The 23,684-nt window shown below is 41.8% G+C and overlaps 1 protein-coding gene across 1 annotated transcript in view; it reads right to left on the bottom strand.

The window, feature by feature from the left end:
- ADCY1 (adenylate cyclase 1) overlaps positions 1-23,684 on the bottom strand; it is a 180,607-nt gene that overhangs the window by 38,747 nt on the left and 118,176 nt on the right. The window contains exons 6-7 of the mRNA XM_040077081.2: positions 22,616-22,774; positions 21,133-21,274 (exon numbers count right to left, since the gene is read on the bottom strand). Coding sequence (XP_039933015.1) covers positions 21,133-21,274; positions 22,616-22,774 — 301 coding nt within the window. The remainder of the gene's footprint in view (positions 1-21,132; positions 21,275-22,615; positions 22,775-23,684) is intronic.

Below are 23,684 nucleotides of genomic sequence, written 5' to 3' on the forward strand. Positions count from 1 at the left end.
AATGAGGGATCTACTTGCTGTCTTTAACCACTTAAGTAGCAGCTGCAGAGAAGACAGAGCCAGAATAATCCTGAATACTACTCAGAAAAAAAGCACAAAAGGCAATGAATATAGCCTGTATCAAGGGAAATTCGTATTTGATACAAAGAAGTTTAGCTGTGAGGATGGTCATGCCTCTAGAGGCTGCCAGTCGGGGGAACACTCAGCACTTACTCAAAGGTGGATTTAACTGCAATGCCAGCCCTGCTTTGAGCGAGGAGGTCAACCACCAAAGGCATCATCCAAATTCAGCTAGTGTGGTGGTTCTTTAGAGAGACCCAGACGACCATCAATGGCAAAAGGCAGAGTCTGCTCTTTCCCGGAGGTGGGGGGGGGGAGTGATCACGGCCTTATTTTTGGGGGTCCTGCCCCTGCAGAGTCTGGAGTCCAGTAGCTCCTTTACCTCCTTCCCCGTCCCCATTCCGATGCCAAAGAGACTGCCCCACCTTCTCTCAGGGCTTTTACCCAGGAAGGGGCTAGAGGCAGGGACAAGCCACTACACAATCAGGGATAAGGTGGGAGTAGAACAGAGTTGGGTTACATTCCAGTGTGGGAGGATGGGCACAGCCGAGGAGGGACAAACCACATGATACAGTTTCCAGGGAACAGGGGATACAGAAGAAAACACTACAAAACATAATATAAAAATGAAACACAATATAAACCAAATTAATGCACTACAACAAGCTAGTGTGCAATGCTATGCGTATTTGTGAACATACCTACTGTGGAGCTACTGTTCTTCATGGTTGGCCAAAAACATAGCCACTCAAAGGACATTGCATACACACAAGCTGGACACACTGATGGTTCTCAGCAGATCCATATAATTTAATTTATAATTTTTGTTGATTGTTTGGGGGTGTTTTTAGTTGGTTTGTTTTGGGTTTTTTTAATCTAGTGGTTTCAGGACATGTAGATTCTGCACTGGGATTGAGGCTTTTTCATTCTACCACTATATATACACAATATCAAAAATACAAAGGAATTCTCTCTCACCTCCATCTCACAAATCATATCCCTTTTTGATTCTTGCTTTTACAGCAGAACAACACTTTTGACACAGTGAATTCAGTGAAATATTTAAATAATCTCAATTTGTGCTCTCAGTCTAGGACAAAGTCAGGAAATACAAAACAATCTGTTAAAATAGACATAAAACCCCCCTCCAAATGAATAACCAAACCCCAGTGTCTTATACTCTGTTTTTCCTCTGATCTTGCTGCAGGCCAGTATTACAGGAAAGCTGGACTGCAGCATTCTCATTCCAGATCATTTAGTCAATGCATTTTACTTTCTCAATTCTTTTTGACCCTTGGCATCATTGGTATTTCTGTTCACTTTTCATTTAGCTCATAATTTTAGGAAAGGTTGGTTGTTTGCTGCAACACTGCTGACAAATAAGGTTAAGAGCTGGACTTTTATAACAGAACACTCTGAAAGCAGCCAGGACTATATACAGCTTTGTGAATGCAGAAGACAAACAAGCACTGATTCAAATCCTGGGAAAACACCCCAGTGTTTAAATGCCATGTAATATTCTGATGAGTATTTAACTGGCGCTCGTCTGAGATTCTCAGAAATGTCAGCAGACTGTTATTTCCCTGACTATATTCAACCTCAGTGCATAAAGTGGCAAGGAAAAGAAGATACTAATGTCATTCAAAACACATTTACAGGAACCTAATTCCTGTAGCACTCTGTCTGTGTTTTCTATCTTCAGGCAGGCAGGACAATGTCTCTTGGTGGTAGTATTTGTTCCATGACTATCTTCAAGATATTTTGTCCTAAGATAGATGAGCACATCACTTTTTTTTTTTTTTTTTTCCCTATAATTAAAATCATCAGACATTTTTTCCCATCCTTTTTACTTATCATACCTCAGTTATCCAATAGGAAAATATATTAGTGATTTTACCAGAAAATAGAACTTCTGTAAGACTAACTTCTAAAATTCAAAATAGTGTGACCACTTTCTTGACACAGATGTAGAAAAAGTTTTTAGCAGTTATAAAGACTAAACCAATGTCTACGAGTTCAACAACAGAGAAAAATCTTTTACCAGTGCCCTACATCTTTCTTTGTACAGATTCCACATTTATGGAGGAACAAAAAGAGAGAATTATATTAGAGCACTTAACTAATTCTATCACTGATAGCCCGAACTGCAGGCTTTAACACTGATGATGATGCACTAGCAGCTTCACAGCTACTGCAGGAGCAATCCTGAGGATGTTGATCAATACACTCTGCAACACAGACATCATTCTTTTGTTTGTGCTTGCTGGGTAGTAACACAGGCAATTTATTTCCAGTGTTTGGGTTGTATATTCCAACAACTTGGGCAATGCAAAATCTCAGGCACAGAACAGCCCTTGTTCAAATACAAGCTATAGCTTCCATTAAAAGGCTGTGTGCCTATCTGTTACATTTGGTCTGCTAAGGCATATTTAGGGTGTTAAAATCTGAAACACTCCAAATATGCATTCAGATCTCTAGTAAAATTAATTGGAAGAAGCTGTGACCCATCGAGCAGTGAGACATTAATTTTGAAGAATTAAGGATTTTTAGGAAAGTTAAGATAATAATTGCTGAATTAGCTGAAGTAAATAGGTAATCTTTGTTAGCAGTTAACAGAAGCCAGATCTTAGATAAACTACCCCGGATTTAGTAACTCCCTGCTTGTCAGGTTTATGTTTATGTAGCTGTGCTTGTAATGAAAAACAAAATGTGGTAAATAGGACATAAGATAGCTGCAGATTTCCTGCTTAAAGGACCCATTGAACACAGGAAACAATAAGTTCTCCCAAGGATTCATTTGTCATGAATGCATTGAAAAGGTAGAAAGGTCAGGACGAGGAAGACCCATCTTACTTCCTCATTTTGGGTGACCCCTCCCCAGAATAGACCCCCAACTCATTTTAAGAAACAAAGTACGCATGCATAATAGCCTTTTTGCCAATTAGCATATGAAGCGAGGAATGGGAGGTGACAGGGGTATGAATATGCATTTGTATTTTGGGTATTCAACACTTTTGTAAAGAAAAGGCTTTGTAATTACTTGTGAATTTCACAGTGCAAATTAGGGAAATATCCCGCTGTGCTGCCCGGCCGTAATAAACATACACTTTCTAACTTTAAACTGTTAGAGAGTTTTTGTCCGTCACAGTTGGGTATCGATACTAGCTCAATACCCATATTTCTTTAGTAATTTCTTTAGTCAGCAGAAAGACCACCCATGGGCTCTCAAAGTCATGGTAGCTGTGGCAGCTGCAGATAGCTGTCAGTTTGAAAGAACAAAATCTTCAGTGTGGGCCCAGATATGGACTCAGATGCCTAATGTGCAGCATTACAAATTAGAAAAATTTTGTCAAATACATTTTTGCTTGCAATGTGCTAATAAGGGAAAAAAAGTTTTTATGAGTAGTGGGTAAAATTTTTTACGTCCTCTGCATTAAATGGAAAGATCTCTTTTTCTGTCACTACTTATAGTTTAAGAGTCAGAGCTCTAGCACTCTGTAAGGGCTGGTAAGAATTTCTTCCTTTTTTACTTATAGAATTTTTCCCCCTAAGTTGCTAGGAAACTAACTACTGGGTACTTATGGGTACTTAAGCAAAACAAAGAAGTGGCCAAAGTCGAGAGAGAAGTGTAGCATCTAGCTCTGGGAGTTTCACTCAGAGGGGGAAGATACTGCAAGTTTTGGGGCAGGAAAAGGACAAGGCTGGGGGCAGCTGCTGGCTCTTGCTCTGGAAGGAGACGAGTCAAACTGCTGCTTACTACGGGGGAGAATTCACTGTCACCACTGGAGTCCAGTCCTAAGGACCTACCACCATTTGCTTGTGTGTCTGGGAATTCTGTGCTCACTTTTTCCTGCCCTGTTGCGAGCTGGGCCGCCGCTATCCCAACCCCACCGCTTCTTTGGCACTGCTCTGGGTCTTTCTACACTGTAGCCCCTCGCCCCCTGTGTAGTTTTTCCACAAGACTAGATGGCCGCCGATGGCAAAAGTAAGAGTCTGCTCTCTGGCACCGGGTGGGAGGAAAAAACCCTTTTCCCTGAGGAATCCCATCTCTGAAAAAGATTTTCCCTTAGAAAACCGAAAGTGGTACTCACCAAAATTCCAGAGCTCCTTTCCTTTCTTTCCCAATCACTCCTTTTACCTGAGACTGAACCTTTTTGGTGCAAAAAGAGCTTCCAGTCTCGGTTCCCAGGGTCATAGTTCCACGAACATGTGGTCACCTTCCCTGGAACAGTTTGCCATTTGGGGGGGCTTCTTTGCAGCACTCCAATGGGATTTTTGAGTCCAAAGGAGAAACTGCAGCCCTGGCCTGTAGAGTCCTGTGTTTTGGAGACTCCACAGCGAATGCTAAGCTTGATGGGTCTGTGTCTCTGCACAGGTGGGCTACATTTCATGACTCATGTACCTGTGTGAGATTCCTCAGCCACGTGCTCCCCGAGTGGTTCTTCCAGCTTTTTGGGAACCTTTTTTGGCTTCGAGCCGCATGTTAGGTGCCAGATGTCGTTTACCCACGAGACTAGATGGCCGCCGGTGGCAAAAGTAAGAGTCTGCTCCCTGGCACGGGTGGGATATTACAGCTTTTATTCTCAAGTCCTGCTCTGCTTGCTGGAGACCTTTCCCAATGACTCGCCAGTGCCAGAGAGAGCGGGCTGCTCCCCCGTGGTGTCTTTTTCCCCCAGGGGGCAGGGCCCAGAGGCAGGGCTGAGAGGCACAACCCAATAAGGGAGAAGTGGGAGGGGAACAGTTAGATTACATTTCAGTGTGGGGGATGGGCACTGCTGGGCAAGGACAGATAGAAAAACATTACAAATCCAATTAAATATAAACCCAATTAATACATTACAACACCCCTGCCAACCAGGACGTTCCACAGTTCCAGCTACCACCGTGGAGCTTCTGATACATCTCATCCACCAGCCTGGGATTCTTGCTCATTCTTACCGTTCCAGCTTGGTACTTGTGACTCATTAAAGAAATATGGGTATTGAGCTAGTATGGATACCCAGCTGTGATGGACAAAAACTCTCTGACAGTTTAAAGTTAGAAAGTGTATGCTTATTACAGCTGGGCAGCACGGCGGGATATTTCCCTAATTCGCACTGCGAAATTCACAGGTAATTACAAAGCCTTTTATTTACAGAAGTGTTGAATACCTAAAATACAAATGCATATTCATACCCCTGTCACCTCCTATTCCTTGTTTCATATGCTAATTGGCAAAAAGGCTATTAAGCATGTGTAGTTTGTTTCTTAAAATGAGTCGGGGGTCTATTCGGGGGAGTGCTCACCCAAAATGAGGAAGTAAGATGAGTCTTCCTCATTCTGACCTTTCTACCTTTTCAATGCATTCATGACAAATTAATCCTTGGTAGAACTTACAGTTTCCTGTATTCAATGGGTCCTTTAAGCAGGAAATCTGCAGCTATCTTATGTCCTCTTCACCACATTTTGTTTTTCATTATAAGCACAGCTATATAAACATAAAGCTGACAAGCAATGGGTTACTAAATCTGGGATATCTTATCTAAGATCCGGCTTCTGTTAACTGTGAACAAAGCTCACCTATCTACCTCAGCTATTTCAGCAACTTATTATCTTAACTTTCCTAAAAATCCCTAATTTTTCAAATTTAATGTCTCATTTGTAATACATGATAGAAATAAAATCATGCTAAAACTAAAGTAATCTCATTTGAAAAAAGAAAACCAGCATAAATATTCATCTGGGAGATGTGTATTTTGAGGGGGTTGAAACCAGCATGAATATTAGTCTGGGAGATGTGTATTTCAGGGGATCTTTACCGGAAGCATCATGAATATTCGTCTAGAAGGACTGCATTCCAAAGAGACTTTATCATAAAGAGAGAGACATGTCCCAACATGTAAGAGAAGACAAGACCACCGAAAAAAAGGGACCCCTCAAAAAAGGCCTGAGAGCATATAAAAGGAACTCTGTAATATTTGCATTTTGTGAAACATGGTGGAGTTGTGCCAGAGAGCCCTTCCCTGTCTCACCCGGTACTGTTCGCCTGACACAGTACCAAACCTACTTGTGTCTTTTTACAATCGTATTTTTACTATAGAATAAATTATTTATATTAATCAAATTGGCTATCCATTTATAACAGTGCTCCTCAGAGTCCTGCAGGGGCATCGGGATCAGACTGCCCTCGGGTTATGTGAAGCAAAGGCTCTCCTCCATCCCTTCCCATCTCAGCTGAAGAGGCTGTCACAAGGTTCCTGGTTCTGTTTTGTTGTTAGTGCCATAGTTATGGCTGTTTGTTTGCCTTGTTACACATACTAGAACTGTTATTCCTATCCTCATATCCTTGCCTGAGAGCCCCTTAATTTCAAAATTATAATAATTTGGAGGGAGGGGGTTTACATTCTCCATTCTAAGGGAGGCTCCTGCCTTTCTTAGACACTTGTCTTTCAAACTAAGACAAGCATACAGTCACTCAAGTAAAAATATCATCAGAATCTATTTGTCCAGGAAATTCACAACTTACAAAAATTATTAAAATTTCCTTGAAACAAAGTAAACTGAATATTTTAGAAGAGTCAGATGTCAAAAAAATCTTAAGGATCTGTTAGGTATACAGGTGGATTTACTGCTCTGCAGAAAACACAGATTTTACATGATTGGAAAAATAAGACAATATGAGAACAGTATATGGTGGTATGTTCCCCCAGACCGAATTAGAATGATTAAATTCATTTTGCAGAGAAAGAAATTTCCCACAAATACCCATGGAGCTTCATTTTGAATGGAAGTAATACATTAAAAAGATTAGGTGTAGCAATTTTAGACCTATTGTATCACTCAATTACTTCCTTCTGTAGCCTCCCTTTTCTTCTTTTAATCAGGTCAGACAAAATCTAACTAATTTTTATTTAAAAATTCCTACTAATACATGGATTATAGGCTTCAAATTCTTTCACTGTTAAAAGCTCAATTATTATTAAGACATGATGGAAAGCATCCCAAAAGCAGTTCTACTTGCGCAACATGCCAGTGGCTAACAGTAAATTAACAATAAAGTAAAAACACAAGCACAGGTAGTTACTATGTATTTCATCTATACAAAGCAAAAAAGTCATCATGAATCTATGTTGTTTTTTTCTCTGCTATATTGCATAAAGTTCATTCCATGCTGGCAAGAAAAGAATCAAAACAGTCACAGAAAAGACATAAGTAGACAAAATCTGTTGGCTGTTGATGGAAAGATATAAAGCCTAGTAATTTATTAAAATATAGAAAGTAAATAATCTGCTTCATGCATCCAAACTATATTGATTATCAGTAAAGGAAGATGCACTCAAAGACAAAAATACTGCCTTTTCAAGAAGAGTGATGAAAATTTTGTTTGTTTTCCTATTACTCCATGGTGATAGGACTGCAATGCAGGATCTTTAAATTCATCAGTTTATGCTAGGTGAAACAACACAATAATAAAGTGATGTGACAACCTTTGCCACTTTTCTTGCAGCTGTGTCATGCAAGTTAGAACAAATACAGAAAGGATGATTGGGCATTGGAATGGGCTGCCCAGAGAAGTGGTGAAGTCACCATGCCTGGAGGTGTTTAAGAAAAGACTGGATGTGATACCCAGGGACATGGTCTAGTTGAAATGATGGTGCTTGGTCATAGGTTGAACTTTATGATCACAAAGGTCTTTTCCAGCCTAGATGATTTTGTGTGATTCTGTGTTATTCTGTGTGATTTTTTGTGGTTCTGTGTGAATCTCAAGTTGCTGAATTTCTTCCTATTTGATCATGAGTCAGCGAAATTGTGATCAACCTTTTGAACTGTAAATCCATCTGTGGTTGACAATAAATTATGCCACAGGTGTGCACTGTAGATAATTGCTCTAGATAATTCTGACATTTCAAGAATTTTTATACCCTTAATAGAATTTTCCAAAGGATGCTCCTAAGCTGCGTTTGCTTATTAAGAGTCATCAATTTTTCAGCTAATTTTTCCTGAAATTCAAAAGACTGAAAATAGTAATTTCCTCTTCCTCAAACATTGCTTTAAATTCTCTTTTCAAATAAACTGCTGGGGCGGGGGGGGGGGGGGGGGGGGGGGGGGGGGGGGGGTGTTATTTGTTTGCTTCTTGTTCTTGTTGTTGTTGTTTGCTATGAATAGTCTTTGGGCAAAAATAAAACTCTGGTTTTAGCCATCTGCATTGGAATTTTTAGGGCATGATTCAACACAGCAAACCAGACGGGACACAGAGCAATGTACCTCTAACCAGCATTCACTTCCCTCTAGCTGGATAATCAAATAAGGATTCAGAAAAAAAAAAAAAAGTGGTATCCACCTGGATTTTCAGAATGGTCATAGTATTACTCAGAGACTTCAGATAAGAAAGTGGGGCTGTCCAAGGTACAGAAAGAGTTTTCTGAGACTGCTTGACATGGCTTTGTATGTACATGGTAAGTTAGGGAAAGGAAATGTCAATCTCTTCAGAGATACAGCTAGTTTCCAAAGGGCAAACAGATATGGTATTCACTCTCATGGATTTTTCATGTCCATCTTTCTGTGCTGTTTAAATAATAGATGCAGATAGCATGTGACTTACACTGCCACAAATAAAAGATAACATATATTTGAATACTCCATTGGTGAAAAACTCACTAGCACATTAGAAGAAATTTTACAGATGGTGATTTGCAATCTATTGGAAGGTAATTATTGATTATGTTTGAGGTAGACTGAGACACCTCAAGAGATGCTTATGAATATATGGAAACAATTTGTAAGTTGTATCAATAGTGCTTCCCTATGATATTTGCACCCTATGACCTCCATTCCTTGACACAGATCTATTGCGGTTAATGATGCACAACATTACATATCTTTGCCTTGTCTCTGGAGCCAGAAAGTTACACCATGAAACAAGTTTTCCCTTAAAGCTGGCAATGGATAACAGCGATAGCAGGCTGACTTCTGTAAAGGCAAAAATTAACACATACTGAGAAATCTTTCCCTTCATGAAAACTTGATCACTTCTCATCACTACTCGGCTATCTGTAGAAATACCTTTAGGAATTTTACTTAGTTGTCTGTGCTGGACTGTTTTCTCTGCTGGTGAGATAATGAGTCCTTTCAAAACTAGAGAGGTGCTGCCACAGAGTGAATTGCTACAATAAATACAGAGAATTGAGGCCAAGTAAAAAAACACTCAAGTATCACTGAGGTTGGACACAAACATTAGAGGCGCTTTACTGCAGGAGAATCAGACTTTCTAGAGCAACCGAAGAAATGAAGCAGGCACTTCAGCTAAGCCCCCTACCTCTGCTGTGATTCTGGGAGTCAGCTACTCCAGTAGGAACTGGAGGCAAAGATACTTTGACTAATATCAGTGCTAGCAATGAAAGAACAAAGGATTCTGATGAAAGCCAGATACGCTCTATTTAAAAAATTAAATTAAAATAAAACAAATTTTAGGCAAACAGTTTGAAAGTCATAACAGGATTAGTTAGGTGGAAATCATTAGTAGAAAAAGTTATTTAGCTGGTCTAAGCAGAGTTATAAAGTTCTTGTAAGGGGCTCAGAGATTAAGCGATATGGCCTAGTTGTTTTGTTTTTTTTTTTTTTTTCCTTGAGATAAAATCCATAAGTAAGATTTACTACACCTCACAAATGTCTTGATTGGTGTGATATATGTCCTAAAGTTAATTTGTGTTAAAAGATATAAGATATAATTCACCCCCTGTAAATATAAGTTTTATTTCTAATCAAGTATACTACGGGTTAACTGAGACTAAAGCTGCACAGAGAGGGGTAAAAGGAATTTTCTTCGCCAGAGATTACACAGGAGGGACAAGAGAAACTATGTTAAGAATTACACAAAAAGGGACACGAGGACACCTCTGCCGGGAATTGTTAAAAGGAGAACAAAGACAACGGAACAGGGAGATGGAGAACCCAGAGAACCAAATGATTACCTCAGATCGATATCTCATCCATCTCCTCCTGACATTAACATCTCTACACAGCACCTGGGCACAGCAATCAAGGACATTGTCTTCCAGAGCAAATCCATTCAGACACACCAGAAGCTGAACATGAATATCTAATGAGGCTGCCTCGGAAGAGGGAATCTCGGAGTCCCGATTTTCTCTCAGCAATCCAGTGTATAAAAAGAGACAGCTCCAAGCCAGAAATGTGAATTTGGGGGGGTGACATACTGACAGAGCGTGTCACCGCGTTCACCCAGTGCCGAAACCCGGGGTTCGATGCTGTCCTTTTAATTGTGGCTATCAGAGACTGTTATTTTGTCTCACAATAAAATTCTAAATTTTGATTTATAGAATTTGGTCTATCGTATTTATTACAGTTGGAAAGACAGGTATCTGCTAGGGAGGGGCAGGGCCATTCTAGGAATGGGGAATTCCAATCCCTTCCCTCCAAGTTTTTATAATTTAGAAGATTAAAGGGGCTTTTCAGTCAGAGCTGTGGAGAAAGGAATAACAGTTCTTTACTAGTAAGTGTAACAAGACAAACAAATAACACCTACAGCATTAATAATAAACAGAACCAGGAACCTCGAGGGGCTTTGTTTCACAAAGCCCAGGGCAGTCTGATCTCTTGGGACCCCAAGAGCATCAAGCTGGAATGGTGGAAAACTCCCGAGCTGGTGAATGGAACAGCGAGGGTCCCCAGCAGGCGGGGGGGGGGGGGTGTCCTGGCAGGCAGAGGGGGTGTCCCGGCAAAGTGAGCAGTACTGAAGAAGCCGTGATGGCTAGGCAGGGCTGGCCCAGCTCCAGCAGGGCAGGCAAAGGGGCTCTGAGTAACTGTGGACTCTTCACGCAGCAAGCAGCCGCTCAACCGTGCCTGTCCAATGCTGAGAGCAGGAAAAAGAAACTCAGCTTCCCCCAGCCCTGTCCTTTTTCCCCTCCCCCAAACTTCCTGTGATCATCTCCCTTCCTGCCACATCTTTTTGTGTTAGTCAAGTACCCTGTAAGTATCAGCACTTTGTTTCCTAGTAACTTCTGGGGAAAAATTCTTTAAGACAAAAAGGAACAAATCTAATCCCCAACATTATCCACCCCATTTTTTTTCCCAAACTAAGACCTTATACTGAATTTAAACCTTTAAATTATATACATATATACATGTGGATATAGAAACAGACACAATCACAGTGTTCACTGTAAAACAAGGTCCCCTTGAGGTATGCACGGGGTCTCTCCATTCTTTTGCATCACCCACCATGTGCAACCAGGTCCCTGAGCAAAAACAACCCCACAGGTGGGATTGTCTTTGCTGGAGGCAGAATTAATCCAAACAGGTTTTCCCGGCATACCTCTTATGTGTACCACTGGAACCTTATCTCCATCTCTTGTTCTCAGGGGCTCGGATTGGGCAGGACCCGCTCGGTTGGTGGAACCTTGAGTATTCACTAACCAGGTGGCTTTTGCTAAATTAATCTCCCAGTTCTTGAAAGTCCCCCCACCCAGTGCCTTCAAGGTGGTTTTAAGCAGGCCATTGCCCCATTCACCTTTCCCAGCTGCTGGTGCTTGGTAAGGGATGTGATATATCCATTCAATGCCATGTTCTCTAGCCCAGGTATTTATAAGGCTATTCTTGAAATGAGTACCATTGTCGGATTCAATTCTCTCAGGGGTACCATGCCTCCACAGGATTTGTTTTTCAAGGCCCAGGATGGTGTTCCAGGCAATAGCGTGGGGCACAGGGTAGGTCTCCAACCATCCAGTGGTGGCTTCCACCAAGGTCAGCACATAGCGCTTACCTTGGTGGGTTTGGGGAAGGGTGATGTAGTCAATCTACCAGGCTTCCCCGTACTTATATTTGGACCATCGCCCACCATACCATAGGGGCTTCACCTGCTTGGCCTGCTTGATTGCAGCATACATCTCACAGTCATGGATAACCTGAGAAATACTGTCCATGGTTAGATCCACCCCTCAGTCTTGTGCCCACTTATAGGTGTCATCTCTGCCCTGATGACCTGAGGCATCATGGGCCCATTGAGCTAGGAACAATTCTCCCTTGTGTTGCCAATCTAAGTCTATCTTTGACACCTCTATCTTTGCAGCCTGATCTACCTGCTCGTTGTTTCGGTGCTCCTCATTAGCCCGACTCTTGGGGACATGGGCATCTACATGACGGACTTTCACAGGTAGCTTCTCTACTCGAGTGGCAATGTCTTTCCACTCATCTGCAGCCCAGCTTGGTTTTCCCCTATGCTGCCAATTGGCCTTTTTCCACCTGTCCAGCCAACCCCACAGAGCATTGGCCACCATCCACAAATCAGTGTAGAGGTAGAGCTTTGGCCACTTCTCTCTTTCAGCAATGTTCAGGGCCAGTAGAACCACTCTGAGTTCAGCAAGTTGGCTTGACCCACCTTCTTCAGTGGCTTGTGCAACCTGTCATGTGGAGCTCCATACGGCTGCTTTCCACTTCTGGTTCATCCCTATGATGCAGCAGAAACAGTCAGTGAAAAGATCGTAGCGTGTTTCTTCTGCTGGCAGTTGGTTGTATGGTGGAGCTTCTTCAGCACATGTCACTTGCTCCTGTTCCTCTTCATCCATGAGACCAAAGTTTTCACCCTCCAGCCAGTTTGTAATTATCTCCAAAATCCCAGGGCGATTTGGGTTTCCAATGTAGGTGCTCATGTCACTTGCTCCTGTTCCTCTTCATCCATGAGACCAAAGTTTTCACCCTCCAGCCAGTTTGTAATTATCTCCAAAATCCCAGGGGAATTTGGGTTTCCAATGTAGGTGCGCTGTGTGATGAGGGCAATCCATTTGCTCCATGTGGCGTTGGTGGCATGATGGGTGGAGGGAACCTTTCCTTTAAACATCCACCCCAGCACTGGTAGTTGGGGTGCCAGCAGGAGTTGTGTTTCTGTGCCAATCACCTCTGAGGCACCTTCATAGGCAGCCAAGATTTCCCTCTCTGTTGGAGTGTAGTTGGCTTCGGATCCTCTGTAGCTTCATCTCCAGAATCCTAATGGTCGGCCCCAAGTCTCCCCAGGCACCTTCTGCCAAAGGCTCCAGGACAGGCCATTGCTCCCAGCTGCATGGTAGAGCACATTCTTCACCTCTGGTCCTGTCCTGACTGGGCCAAGAGCTACCGCAAGAGTGAACTCCTCCTGTATCTGGGCAAAGGCTTGTTGCTGTTCAGGGCCCCAGTGGAAATTGTTCTTCTTGTGGGTGACCAGGTAGAGAGGGCTCACAATCTGGCTGTACTCAGTAATGTGCATCTTCCAGAAACATATGATGCCTAGGAAAGCTTGTGTTTCCTTCTTGCTGGTCGGTGGAGACATCGCAGTGATCTTATTGATGACCTCAGTGGGAATCTGACACCGTCCATCTTGCCACTTTACTCCCAGGAGCTGGATCTCTCGGGCAGGTCCCTTGACTTTGCTCTTCTTGATGGCAAACCCGGCTTTCAGGAGAATCTGGATGATCTCTCCTTTCTCAAACATTTCCATTGCTGTGCTCCCCCACACAATGATGTCATTGATGTACTGTAGATGTTCCAGAGCCTCACCCTTTTCCAGTGCAGTCTTGATCAGTCCATGGCAGATGGTGGGACTGTGTTTCCACCCCTTGGGCAGTCGGTTCCAGGTGTACTGCACGCCCTTCCAGGTGAAAGCAAACTGAGGCCCGCATTCTGCAGCTAGGGGAATGGAGAAAAATGCGTTAGCAATGTCAATTGTGGCGTACCATTTTGCTGCCTTGGACTTCAGCTTGTACTGGAGTTCCAGCACGTTCGGCACAGCAGCGCTCAATGGTGGAGTCACTTCGTTCAAGGCATGGTAGTCCACCGTCAATCTCCATTCTCTGTCAGACTTGCACACAGGCCAAATGAGGCTGTTGAAGGGTGAGTGGGTTTTGCTGACCACCCCTTGGGTCTCCAGCTCATGAATCATCTTGTGGATGAGGGTCACGGCATCTCAATTTGTCCAATACTGCTGGCAGTGCACTGTCGAGGTGGCAGCTGGAACTCGTTGCTCTTCTACCTGTAAGAGTCCTACTGCAGATGGGTCCTACAACAGTCCAGGCAAGGTATTCAATTTCTTAATGCCCTCTGCCTCCATAGCTGCTATTCCAAAAGCCCACCTGGGTCCCTTAGTGTCCTTGTAATAGCCACTCAGGAGGAAGTCTATGCCCAAAATACGTGGGGCCCCTGGGTCAGTCACAATTGGATGTTTCTGCCATTCCTTCCCGGTCAGGCTCACCTCCCTTGGCTTCCAACAGAGTCAATTCCTGTGATCCCCCCGTCACCCCGGCAATGGAAATAGGTTTTGTCCCCACATGTTCCAATGGCATCAGGGTGCACTGTGAACCAGTATCAACCAAAGCTTCCTATTCCTGTGGCTCGGATGTGCCAGGCCATTGGATCCACACTGTCCAAAAGACTTGGTTTTCCTGTGCCTCTCCCTGGCTAGAAGCAGGGCCCCTCTAGCACTGGTCATTATTCCCTTCCTGGGCATACATGGTAGAGGTTCCTTCACAGGGATCCAACATATAATCCTCACTTCTATAATACCTGGCAGCTTGGTCATGGGATGCTGAGTCTACCTTCATCTTAGTGGGACCCCCTCGATTAGTGTTTCCCTCCTTGAGCTCACCCATCTATGCTGCCAGGGCAGAAGTGGGTTTCCCATCCCACTTTCCCATGTCTTCCCCATGGTCATGCAGAAAGAGCCACAGGTCAGCTCGTGGGGTGTACCTTCTCTCTCTAGCTGGGGGAGGTTGAGCTCTGACTTGGGCCTGTAACTTGCACCGGTGCCACATGGGAACTGTTCCTCCTCATCTCCTCCCTCATCTCCCTCATCTCCTCTCTGAGTTCCTTAACCACGGCAGAAACCTGAGTCTGCATTGGGCCACTGATCATACTCTCGTAATTTCTAAGCTTGTTGGCTACAGAACCCACTGTCTCTCGGTTGTTATCGGCATTAATAGTTACAATGAATGTGGTGTATTGAGATGGTCCTAGAGTTGCCAGATTCCACAGCATTTGCCCTGTGCACCAGACTTTGTTGGGGTCATTATCATGCTGTCCATCCCTCCCAAAGAGTACCTCCAATACTGCCACTTCCCTCAGCTTTTGGATCCCCTCCTCAAGGGTCTTCTAGCGCATTCTGTGGTGGTGCTCTTGCATTCTGTCTCTGTTGGCAAACCTCTCCTTTACACTCATTAAAAGCTGCTCCCAGAGGGAAAGGGGCCCTGGCTCCCTTACGAATACCTGATTCACACCTGAGTCTGGGTCAAGGGTCCCAAATTCCTTGCCTCACCACTATCTAGTTGCACGCCTATACCTATAAGGTCCCAGACCCAAAGTAACCAGGCTGTATTAGCCTCACGTCCTTGTCATGCAAGATCTTTTTGCAGATTATGAAGACTTTCATATGTCAGGGACTCAACCCTGGCTCCCCCGTGGGTTGTGAGGGCCCTCCTTTCTTATCCTTGTTGCTTGAGTGCTCTGATTTCACCTTATACTTCTTTGTTTCCACAGGGGCAACTGCTGCTGGCTGTGACTGCCACTGTGGTTCAGCTGGAACCTGGACGGTTGTAATGTCTGTGGGTTCCATCACTGCACCATCAGACTCTCCTTTGTCGGGGCAGGGGGAGGGTTTCCCACCAGCTGGGGCTAATGAGGCTGCTACAGGGGACATGTACTCCCTCAGCATCTGGCCCATCTCATGTATCTCTTTCACCCAATCTGGGTGGTTTATTTCTGAGGCAGGCTGTGGGGCAGGGTCAGGCTGTGGGGCAGTATCCTTATTCTCTGGGGTAGGTATTGGGTTGGTTATCCAGGTCAATCTCCCCTTATCTCTAAATGCTAAACAGAACAGGCATACCAGCAACTCCAGCCACTGGTATATCATTGGCATTCAGAGATCTGAACCCTTCAAAAACTGGTGAGGTAGACCCAAAGAGCTGGGTGAAGGGTTGGGAAAAAATTTCCCCCAAAGTCATTTCCTCACAGTAGGTACCACTGTTAAAGTAACCCCAAAAACACAGTTAGTGTATGATAGCCCTGAATCCATCTGCCTGCCTTCCAGAGGAATTTAAAAATCCACTAATTCCTCACCTTGTTAACCCATATAGCAAACTGGATGACAGCCACTGTAGCCTTAGTTACAGGGCCCATGTTTAGATAAGGGCCCGCAAATGGGAGAAATATGGCCACACCCACATGCCACCTGAACCAGGATAAACCAGACCACATGATAGCCAGTACACAAGAATGTAGGCACTTAAGAACTGTTATTCCTTTTCCTCTCAATGCTCCACATTGGACTCCAAAATCTCTCCGTTTGAAAGACAGGTATCTACTAGGGAGGGGCAGGGCCTCTCTAGGAATGGGGAATTCCAATCCCTTCCCTCCAAGTTTTTATAATTTAGAAGATTAAAGGGGCTTTTCAGGCTATGGAGAAAGGATTAACAGTTCTTTACTAGTAAATATAACAAGACAAACAAACAACAACAACTACAGCATTAATAATAAACAGAACCAGGAACCTCGAGGGGCTTTGTTTCACAAAGCCCGGGGCAGTCTGATCTCTTGGGACCCCAAGAGCATCAAGCTGGAATGGTGGAAAACTCCCGGGCTGGTGAATGGAACAGCGAGGGTCCCCAGCAGGCGGTGGGTGGGGGGGGGTGTCCTGGCAGGCAGAGGGGGTGTCCCGGCAAAGTGAGCAGTACTGAAGAAGCCATGACGGCTAGGCAGGGCTGGCCCAGCTCCAGCAGGGCAGGCAAAGGGGCTCCGAGTTCCTGGGCACACGGGCAGATGATGGATGGTGGTAGAATTCCCAGGACTGGACCCTCCGAGTAACCGTGGACTCTTCATGCAGCAAGCAGCCGCTTGACCGTGCCTCTCCAATGCCGAGAGCAGGAAAAAGAAACTCAGCTTCCCCCAGCCCTGTCCTTTTTCCCTCCCCCAAACTTCCTGTGATCATCTCCCTTCCTGCCACATCTTTTTGTGTTAGTCAAGTACCCTGTAAGTATCAGCACTTTGTTTCCTAGTAACTTCTGGGGAAAAATCCTTTAAGACAAAAAGGAACAAATCTAATCCCCAACAACAAAGTTAGAATTTTTGAAATTAAGAGAATGATCATGTTTCTAAAGCATGGAGTATGAATCATATGAATATTTAATATATTAAATGTTATATATTAAATAGAAATATCTCTTTTACTATCTGGATCAAATCTCCTGTAAAAGCCCAAGGCATTCATGTGTATGGTCAGACTTGTGTCTACTTACATAAATCAAAATTTTGAAATTTTCTCCTAGTGTAATATTTTGGTCACATGACTGTAAGTATTAATATCAATATAAAATATAAAGAAGACATAATCAAACATTACTTAATAGAAATGTGATGGCTTTAAAAAAACTTTGTAACATTATCAGGGTATGTATCACAGTATACATATTGTATTAAAAAAGCATATTTACATTATTTTTTAACTATGAAAGTCCGCAAAAAAGATTCTTTTAATTAAGAAAAATTCTGCCTTTGTAAATCAGATTAGTTATTTAAGTATGTTTAGGAGCTGAATTTAATCCAGTCAATTATGCATAAACAGAACCTAATAATAATAATAATAAAAATAAAAATAATGGAAGCATAAAATGGTTTGGGTTGGACGGGACCTTAAAGATCATCTAGTTCCAAATCCCTGCCATAGGCAGGGACACCTTCCACTAGACCAGGTTGTTTAAAGCCCCATCTAACCTAGCCTTGAATACTCTCAGGGTTGGGCCATCCACAGATTCTCTGGGCAACCTGCTTCAGTGTCTCTCCACTGTCACAGTACAGAATTTCTTTCTAAAAACTAACCTAACCAACCCTCTTTCAGCTGGAAGCCATTACTCTTTGTCCTATAAGTATAGCTCCTGCCAGAGCCTCTCTCTGGCTTCCCTGTAGGCCCCCTTCAAATGTTGGAAATTGCTGTGAGATGTCACACAACCTTCTCTTCTCCAGGCTGAAGAACCCAAATTTTCTCAACTTGTCTTTGTAGGGGAGGTGCTCCAGTCCTCTTGTCAGCTTTGTGGTCCTCCTTTGGACTTGGTCCAACAGTTCCGTGTACTTATGGTGGGAAGTACCAATACTGTACACAGTACTCCAGGTGGGGTCTTACAGAGCAGAGTAGAGAGGCAGAATCACCCCCGTCAACCTGCTAGCTATTCTCCTTTTGAGGCAGCCCAGGACACTGTTGGCTTTCTTGCCTGCAAGTGAGCACTGCCAGCTCATGCAGCTCACATTGAGTTTTCATCAACCATCACTCCCAAGTTCATATCCATAGGGTATTCTCATTCTTTGTTCTTTGTTCAAGTTGTAGGTGTACCTAAGATTGCCCTAACTGAGCTGTCACTGGCTTTATTGAGTCTCATGAGTTTCACAAAGCCCCACCTCTCAAACCTGTCCAGATCCCTCTGGTTGGCATCTCTTCCTTCTAGTGTGTTGACTGCACTACACAGCTTGGTGTCATTAGCAGACTTTCTGGGGATGCACTGTCTATGTCATTGACAAGGATGCTGAACAGTATTGGCCTCACCACTGACCCCTGTGGGACACCACTTTTCACTGGTCTCCAGGTGGACAATAAGATGTTGACTGCATAGACTAATAGATAATAACAGACTAATATATTGTCTACCAAAATAAAAATGGTAACAAAACAAAGAAATTTATTCCTCCAGTGGCTGTTTAGCAGTGGTCTCACATTAAACCAGTAAGCACATCAGATCACAAAAGTTAGCTGATTCAACAGAAGATTTTAAAAATAGGAATAATTTCCAATTTGTTCATATTTAAAATGTAACTGGTACATGAATGAGTCACCTTACACTGTTGTCATTCTTGGCTATAGTGACAGTGATAAAAAATTTTCCTGTCAAACCAAATATAGTAGATGCGGGGCATGTATCATCTAAACAAATAATTTTTAACATAATTCCAGTGGTCTTATTTTTGCTTCAAATTCAATATATTCTTGGTCTTCTGTTGCTTGTAACATTGATTTTCATTCCACTTAGTATCATACCTGCCTGAGTCAGCTCATATTAATGTCAGAGATGATAAATAAAGAATAAAAACTGCATTTCAGCTGCTGAGGTTCAAGAGGAAGGAATACAATATAAAATCAGAAAATACCTGAATTCACCAGGTAAAACTCTGTCTTGTCTGTGCTTCATGGGTAGCCTTCTATTTTTATGTCTCTGAAGAGGCAATGAATGAATTGGGGTAGGAGGGAACAGAAGGTGTTTATTTAGAAGGCAAATATGCTATTACATATCTTGTGGTCAGTAATCAGTATGCAAGTGTACAAAGACTAGGGATGGCTGTGATGGATTGTGACAAACAGCAAAGTGGCATGCTGATTGACCTGCAAGCCCAGTGGAGAAGCCAGTCAACACCAGTAAAATTCATGAAGTGTTTCTTTCTTGGCTGACACGCCATCAATGCATGCTGGAGAGCCACTGTTAGTCAAGCTGTAGAGCAGCATCTGCCATTTCCACAGACTCATCAGTGACACCCATGGGTAAGATGGCTTTTGGATTTATGTAGCTGATGACAAACTAAGCCGTCCTTTCTCAGCAATCACCAGCAGTTTCTCAGCAATCTTGCAAAGACAAAGAAATGTGTGCAAGTACACTTGCATTCTTGCACATTAAACATGCATTGACCTGGCTTCCTTCCATATGTGATTGTCAAGCTTCTGTTCCTCAGTCACTGGTTTTTGTAGCAGAACTGACAAAACAGAATGTCTCTGTGTAAAAGCCACACTAATTCTCTTTTGTCTCTCCTTGTCTTTTTGCACAACCTATGGAACAATGTTCTGAAATTCCTCATATTTCTTCAATATGAAATGAAACCTGATACACTATAACATAAAAATGAAATTCTACATAATGCTGAAGGAGCGAAAACAACAGGAAACCAAGACAAATAATCTAGCAGCAGTAAGAAACACACCTACCTTGAATAAACACTTCCTTGCATTTCCTTCCTTCTTGGGAATGATTAATTTAGGAAATACTGATTTCCTAAAAGTTGCTAGTCCTGATTTCAAGAAAGCCACCAAAAACCACTCTCACTGACTGCCAAAACAGAATTTAACCCACTGTTTTCCCATCTGTTTTCTTTCATATTATCTAAAACTGGATTTAATCATATATATCAGAGGAACAGTATGTGAAATTGCATAATGTTCACAGTGGATGAGAAAACTCCATCTCTCTAATAAGATGCTTTAGAGGAAGTACATAAAATCACTCTTGCGGCAGCCTTTCCAGAACAAAACAACAGGATTTTCAATCCCAGAATGAAATTACCCTGGTGACTGGACTCCCAACATTTCCATAAAAACTCACAGAGTCATCAAATTAAGACTAAAAATCTGATTGCAGATATGATATTCAAGATGATCTATTTCTCTGTGAGTATGTTTTTCTCAGACACTTGGTGGTTAAAACCCTCAAATATGGAGTTCTGACAGCTTAAAACCCTGGTGTATATATAGACATCACTTTAAAACCTGACCAATACTTTCAGAATTGGGTACCATAATTTTCTCCTTGGAGGTTAAAATCCCTGAATTATACTTATTTGCAAGAGTTTCAGAAGACAAGAGTCCAAAAATCTCTATCCCAAATTCTCTGGCTGAGATAAAAGGCAATAAAGTTTCTCTTGGCCTGTTAAGCATGTCATGATAGATAACTTCAAAGATAAGCCTCATCTGATGTAGAAAAGACTTAACAACAGGAATGTTTTTAAACAACAGTAATGGACTTTCACGACTCCTGCTGAGGTCACAAGAAACATTTTTCAGCAGAACGAAAGGCTGCACTCAGTAACCAGTTGAGGAGGTTACTTTGTTGGAAAACCACTGTAACTACCTCATCACACCCTGAGACTCAAAATGTTATCATTGCACTGCTGAACCTTCAAAAGTGTTTGAAGAGCTTTCATGAAAAAAAAAAAAAAAAACAACAGCCCAACAGCCTAGTATTGTCTCTGCTTTGAGAATAGCACAGAACAGTTTTTAAATTATGAAAATGTATCACTGAATAAGCTTACCTTCCTACGATGGGATGGCACAATAAAATAAGTTTCAATATTATGCTTCTTCAAGAAACTGTTCCTTTCATGACCATATCCTGGTTCTACCTCGTAGTCTCCATTTAGGCACTCTAAGGTGGTCTTTGTAATGTGAACTTTCCTGGAGAGAAAAATTAGACGTTGTTTAAAGCAAAGATACATTTTGAACTACTTGCTACTGAAATAAACTCTTGAAGAGAAGCTCATAAAGAGGTCAGTGGGTCAATGCAAGACCATAGGTTTGATTTTTTTTTTTTTTTTAAAAAAAAAAGGAGAAAAGTTCTGTTTTGTACTTTTATCCAAATTGAGCATAGAAAAAAATCTATTACTTGGGAAAAGTGAACAGAAAGATAACGACTATGAAAACACAGATTTTCTGATTCGTAGAAAGTGAGTGTCTGCACATCATCTTCTCCACTTTGTTCTGGCAACACACCCATCTTTAATATTAATTTCTGAGTTTTCGTATCCTGAAAAGTTTTCACATTTTCTCCAGAAAGACCCCTTATATTCAAAATGTCTTCAGAGAAGGTATCTGAAAAGTCTTTACTGCTTTCCTCTAATAAACAAGTATTCAGATTTTTTTCCACTGAGTAACTTTAGGGTAATGAACACATAAAATACGCTGCCAAAATTATCTGGAGCAGATGTATGCAATAAATAGAAACTCACACATAATTACCACAAAACTTTAATTGATTCCTTTGTCTTTTTGTATAGCAATCAAGATCTCATAAAAATAAAAAAGAGGATGGCACGTCCTAGTCCAAATGTAAGCTACACACAGAACACCCACACTCCTTTGCAAATGTTCACTGTGTGTATTTAAATTGTATCCAAGGCTGTACAATGGGTACTTAAAGTTCCAGGACATGTTCCATGGGTTGGCTGCAGGTTTATGTGCTACTGTATCATTTGCAAATGTCATCAATATCTGAGTTCATAAACAGGTATATCTTTCCTATAGCACACAACTAGTGTTGGAAATGTTGTCATGTAAAAGGAGCAAGGCATCCCCCTCCCCCCTCAAGGTACAGAGTTGTGTAAAGGTAAAAAATTCCTGGAATAGCTATAGGGTTTTACTTTTGTAACATGAAGTGATCAAATTCTAGCCTTCTTACATTCCTAGTATTGTCTCATTCCTACTTTTTATATTCAGCAACTTCCAAAACCAGTTTTGTTTGAAAATGTTTTGCTTCTAATCTAACCTATTACACAATTATAAGTTGGAAAATTCCACAGGATAAATCACATAATACATTGATTGCTCTTGCCAAACACAATCCTTCTCATCAATAGCAATTACATTGCAAATGCCTCAAAAGAAGAAAGAAATCCTTCACTCATACAGTTTTCTATATTTTATATATATATATTTTTATATATTATTATTATTATTATTATTATTATTATTATTATTATTATTATTATTATTTCCCCTATGGTTCTTTTTCAGACTTACCCAGGCAGTCCTCCAGCTTCCATTACATTAGCTAATGTCACATCATTTGACCAGACATCATATTGCCATTTTCGGAGACCCAGGACCCCACAAAGCACCCTGCCTGTATGCAATCCAACTCTCATGTTGAGATCAACCTCCGTGGCTTCTGCAACAGATCTGTAATGGACAGCATCAGCATGTTAATGCTTAGATGATCACTGTTCTTCGTTTTCTCTCCTCCCAAAATCAACACATAGATTTATACATGACTGGATAGAAAGGGTCTTACAAAACCTAAAGTAGTATATTCTGTTACTGTTCTCTACCTTCACTACTTTCAAAGCCCTATTTGTAATTAAAAAAACAAACAAACAAACAAACAAACAAAACCACAAAAAACCCACACAACCCACTTGGTTATATTTTAATTACTGTTGAACCAAAATCTCAGTATTTCTAAATTTCTTAACCATTTCTGTGAGAAAAGAAGTACAAAGAGGCACTAGTTGAGATGGCAAATGTATAAGCAATCATTCACAATCTACTGTGTTCTAATTGGTTCAATTACCCAGTTACCAGAGTACAGGACAAGGAAAATGATCAAAGTAATAAACCATTGTAAGAACAGCAGGCTGATTATAAACACTAATATATTTTCAAATCTCCTGTAGGAGTGGAACCGAAACAACCTATAAGTAGTCTTACACGTGTAAATTAAATCTAATGTTCAGAGATTCTCACTGCCTAGCTGGTAAAGGATGAATTAACCTGCAAAATTGTTATTAAAACAATATTTTTTCGTGCCACAATAAGGAAAGATTCTTCATTCCTGTGAATGAAGGGCATGCTATGATTTGTACTCTGCTCAAAGTTGTGAACACTGAAAAGGCACCTTGAAACTAACAGTCTTAAACATTACATGTTATGTAATAACACCATACATGGATTTTTTTTCCCAGCTCTTTCTGTTAGAGAAACACCTGTCATTCCGCAATCCAGCTGCTGTACAAAAAGTTATATTATCTCTGAATAAAGGAAACTGACTATACAGTGTAAGAATTTATTTTCATTTGATTTTCTTAATTTG

This window comes from Hirundo rustica, chromosome 1, assembly GCF_015227805.2.
Source record: "Hirundo rustica isolate bHirRus1 chromosome 1, bHirRus1.pri.v3, whole genome shotgun sequence".
NCBI lineage: Eukaryota > Metazoa > Chordata > Aves > Passeriformes > Hirundinidae > Hirundo > Hirundo rustica.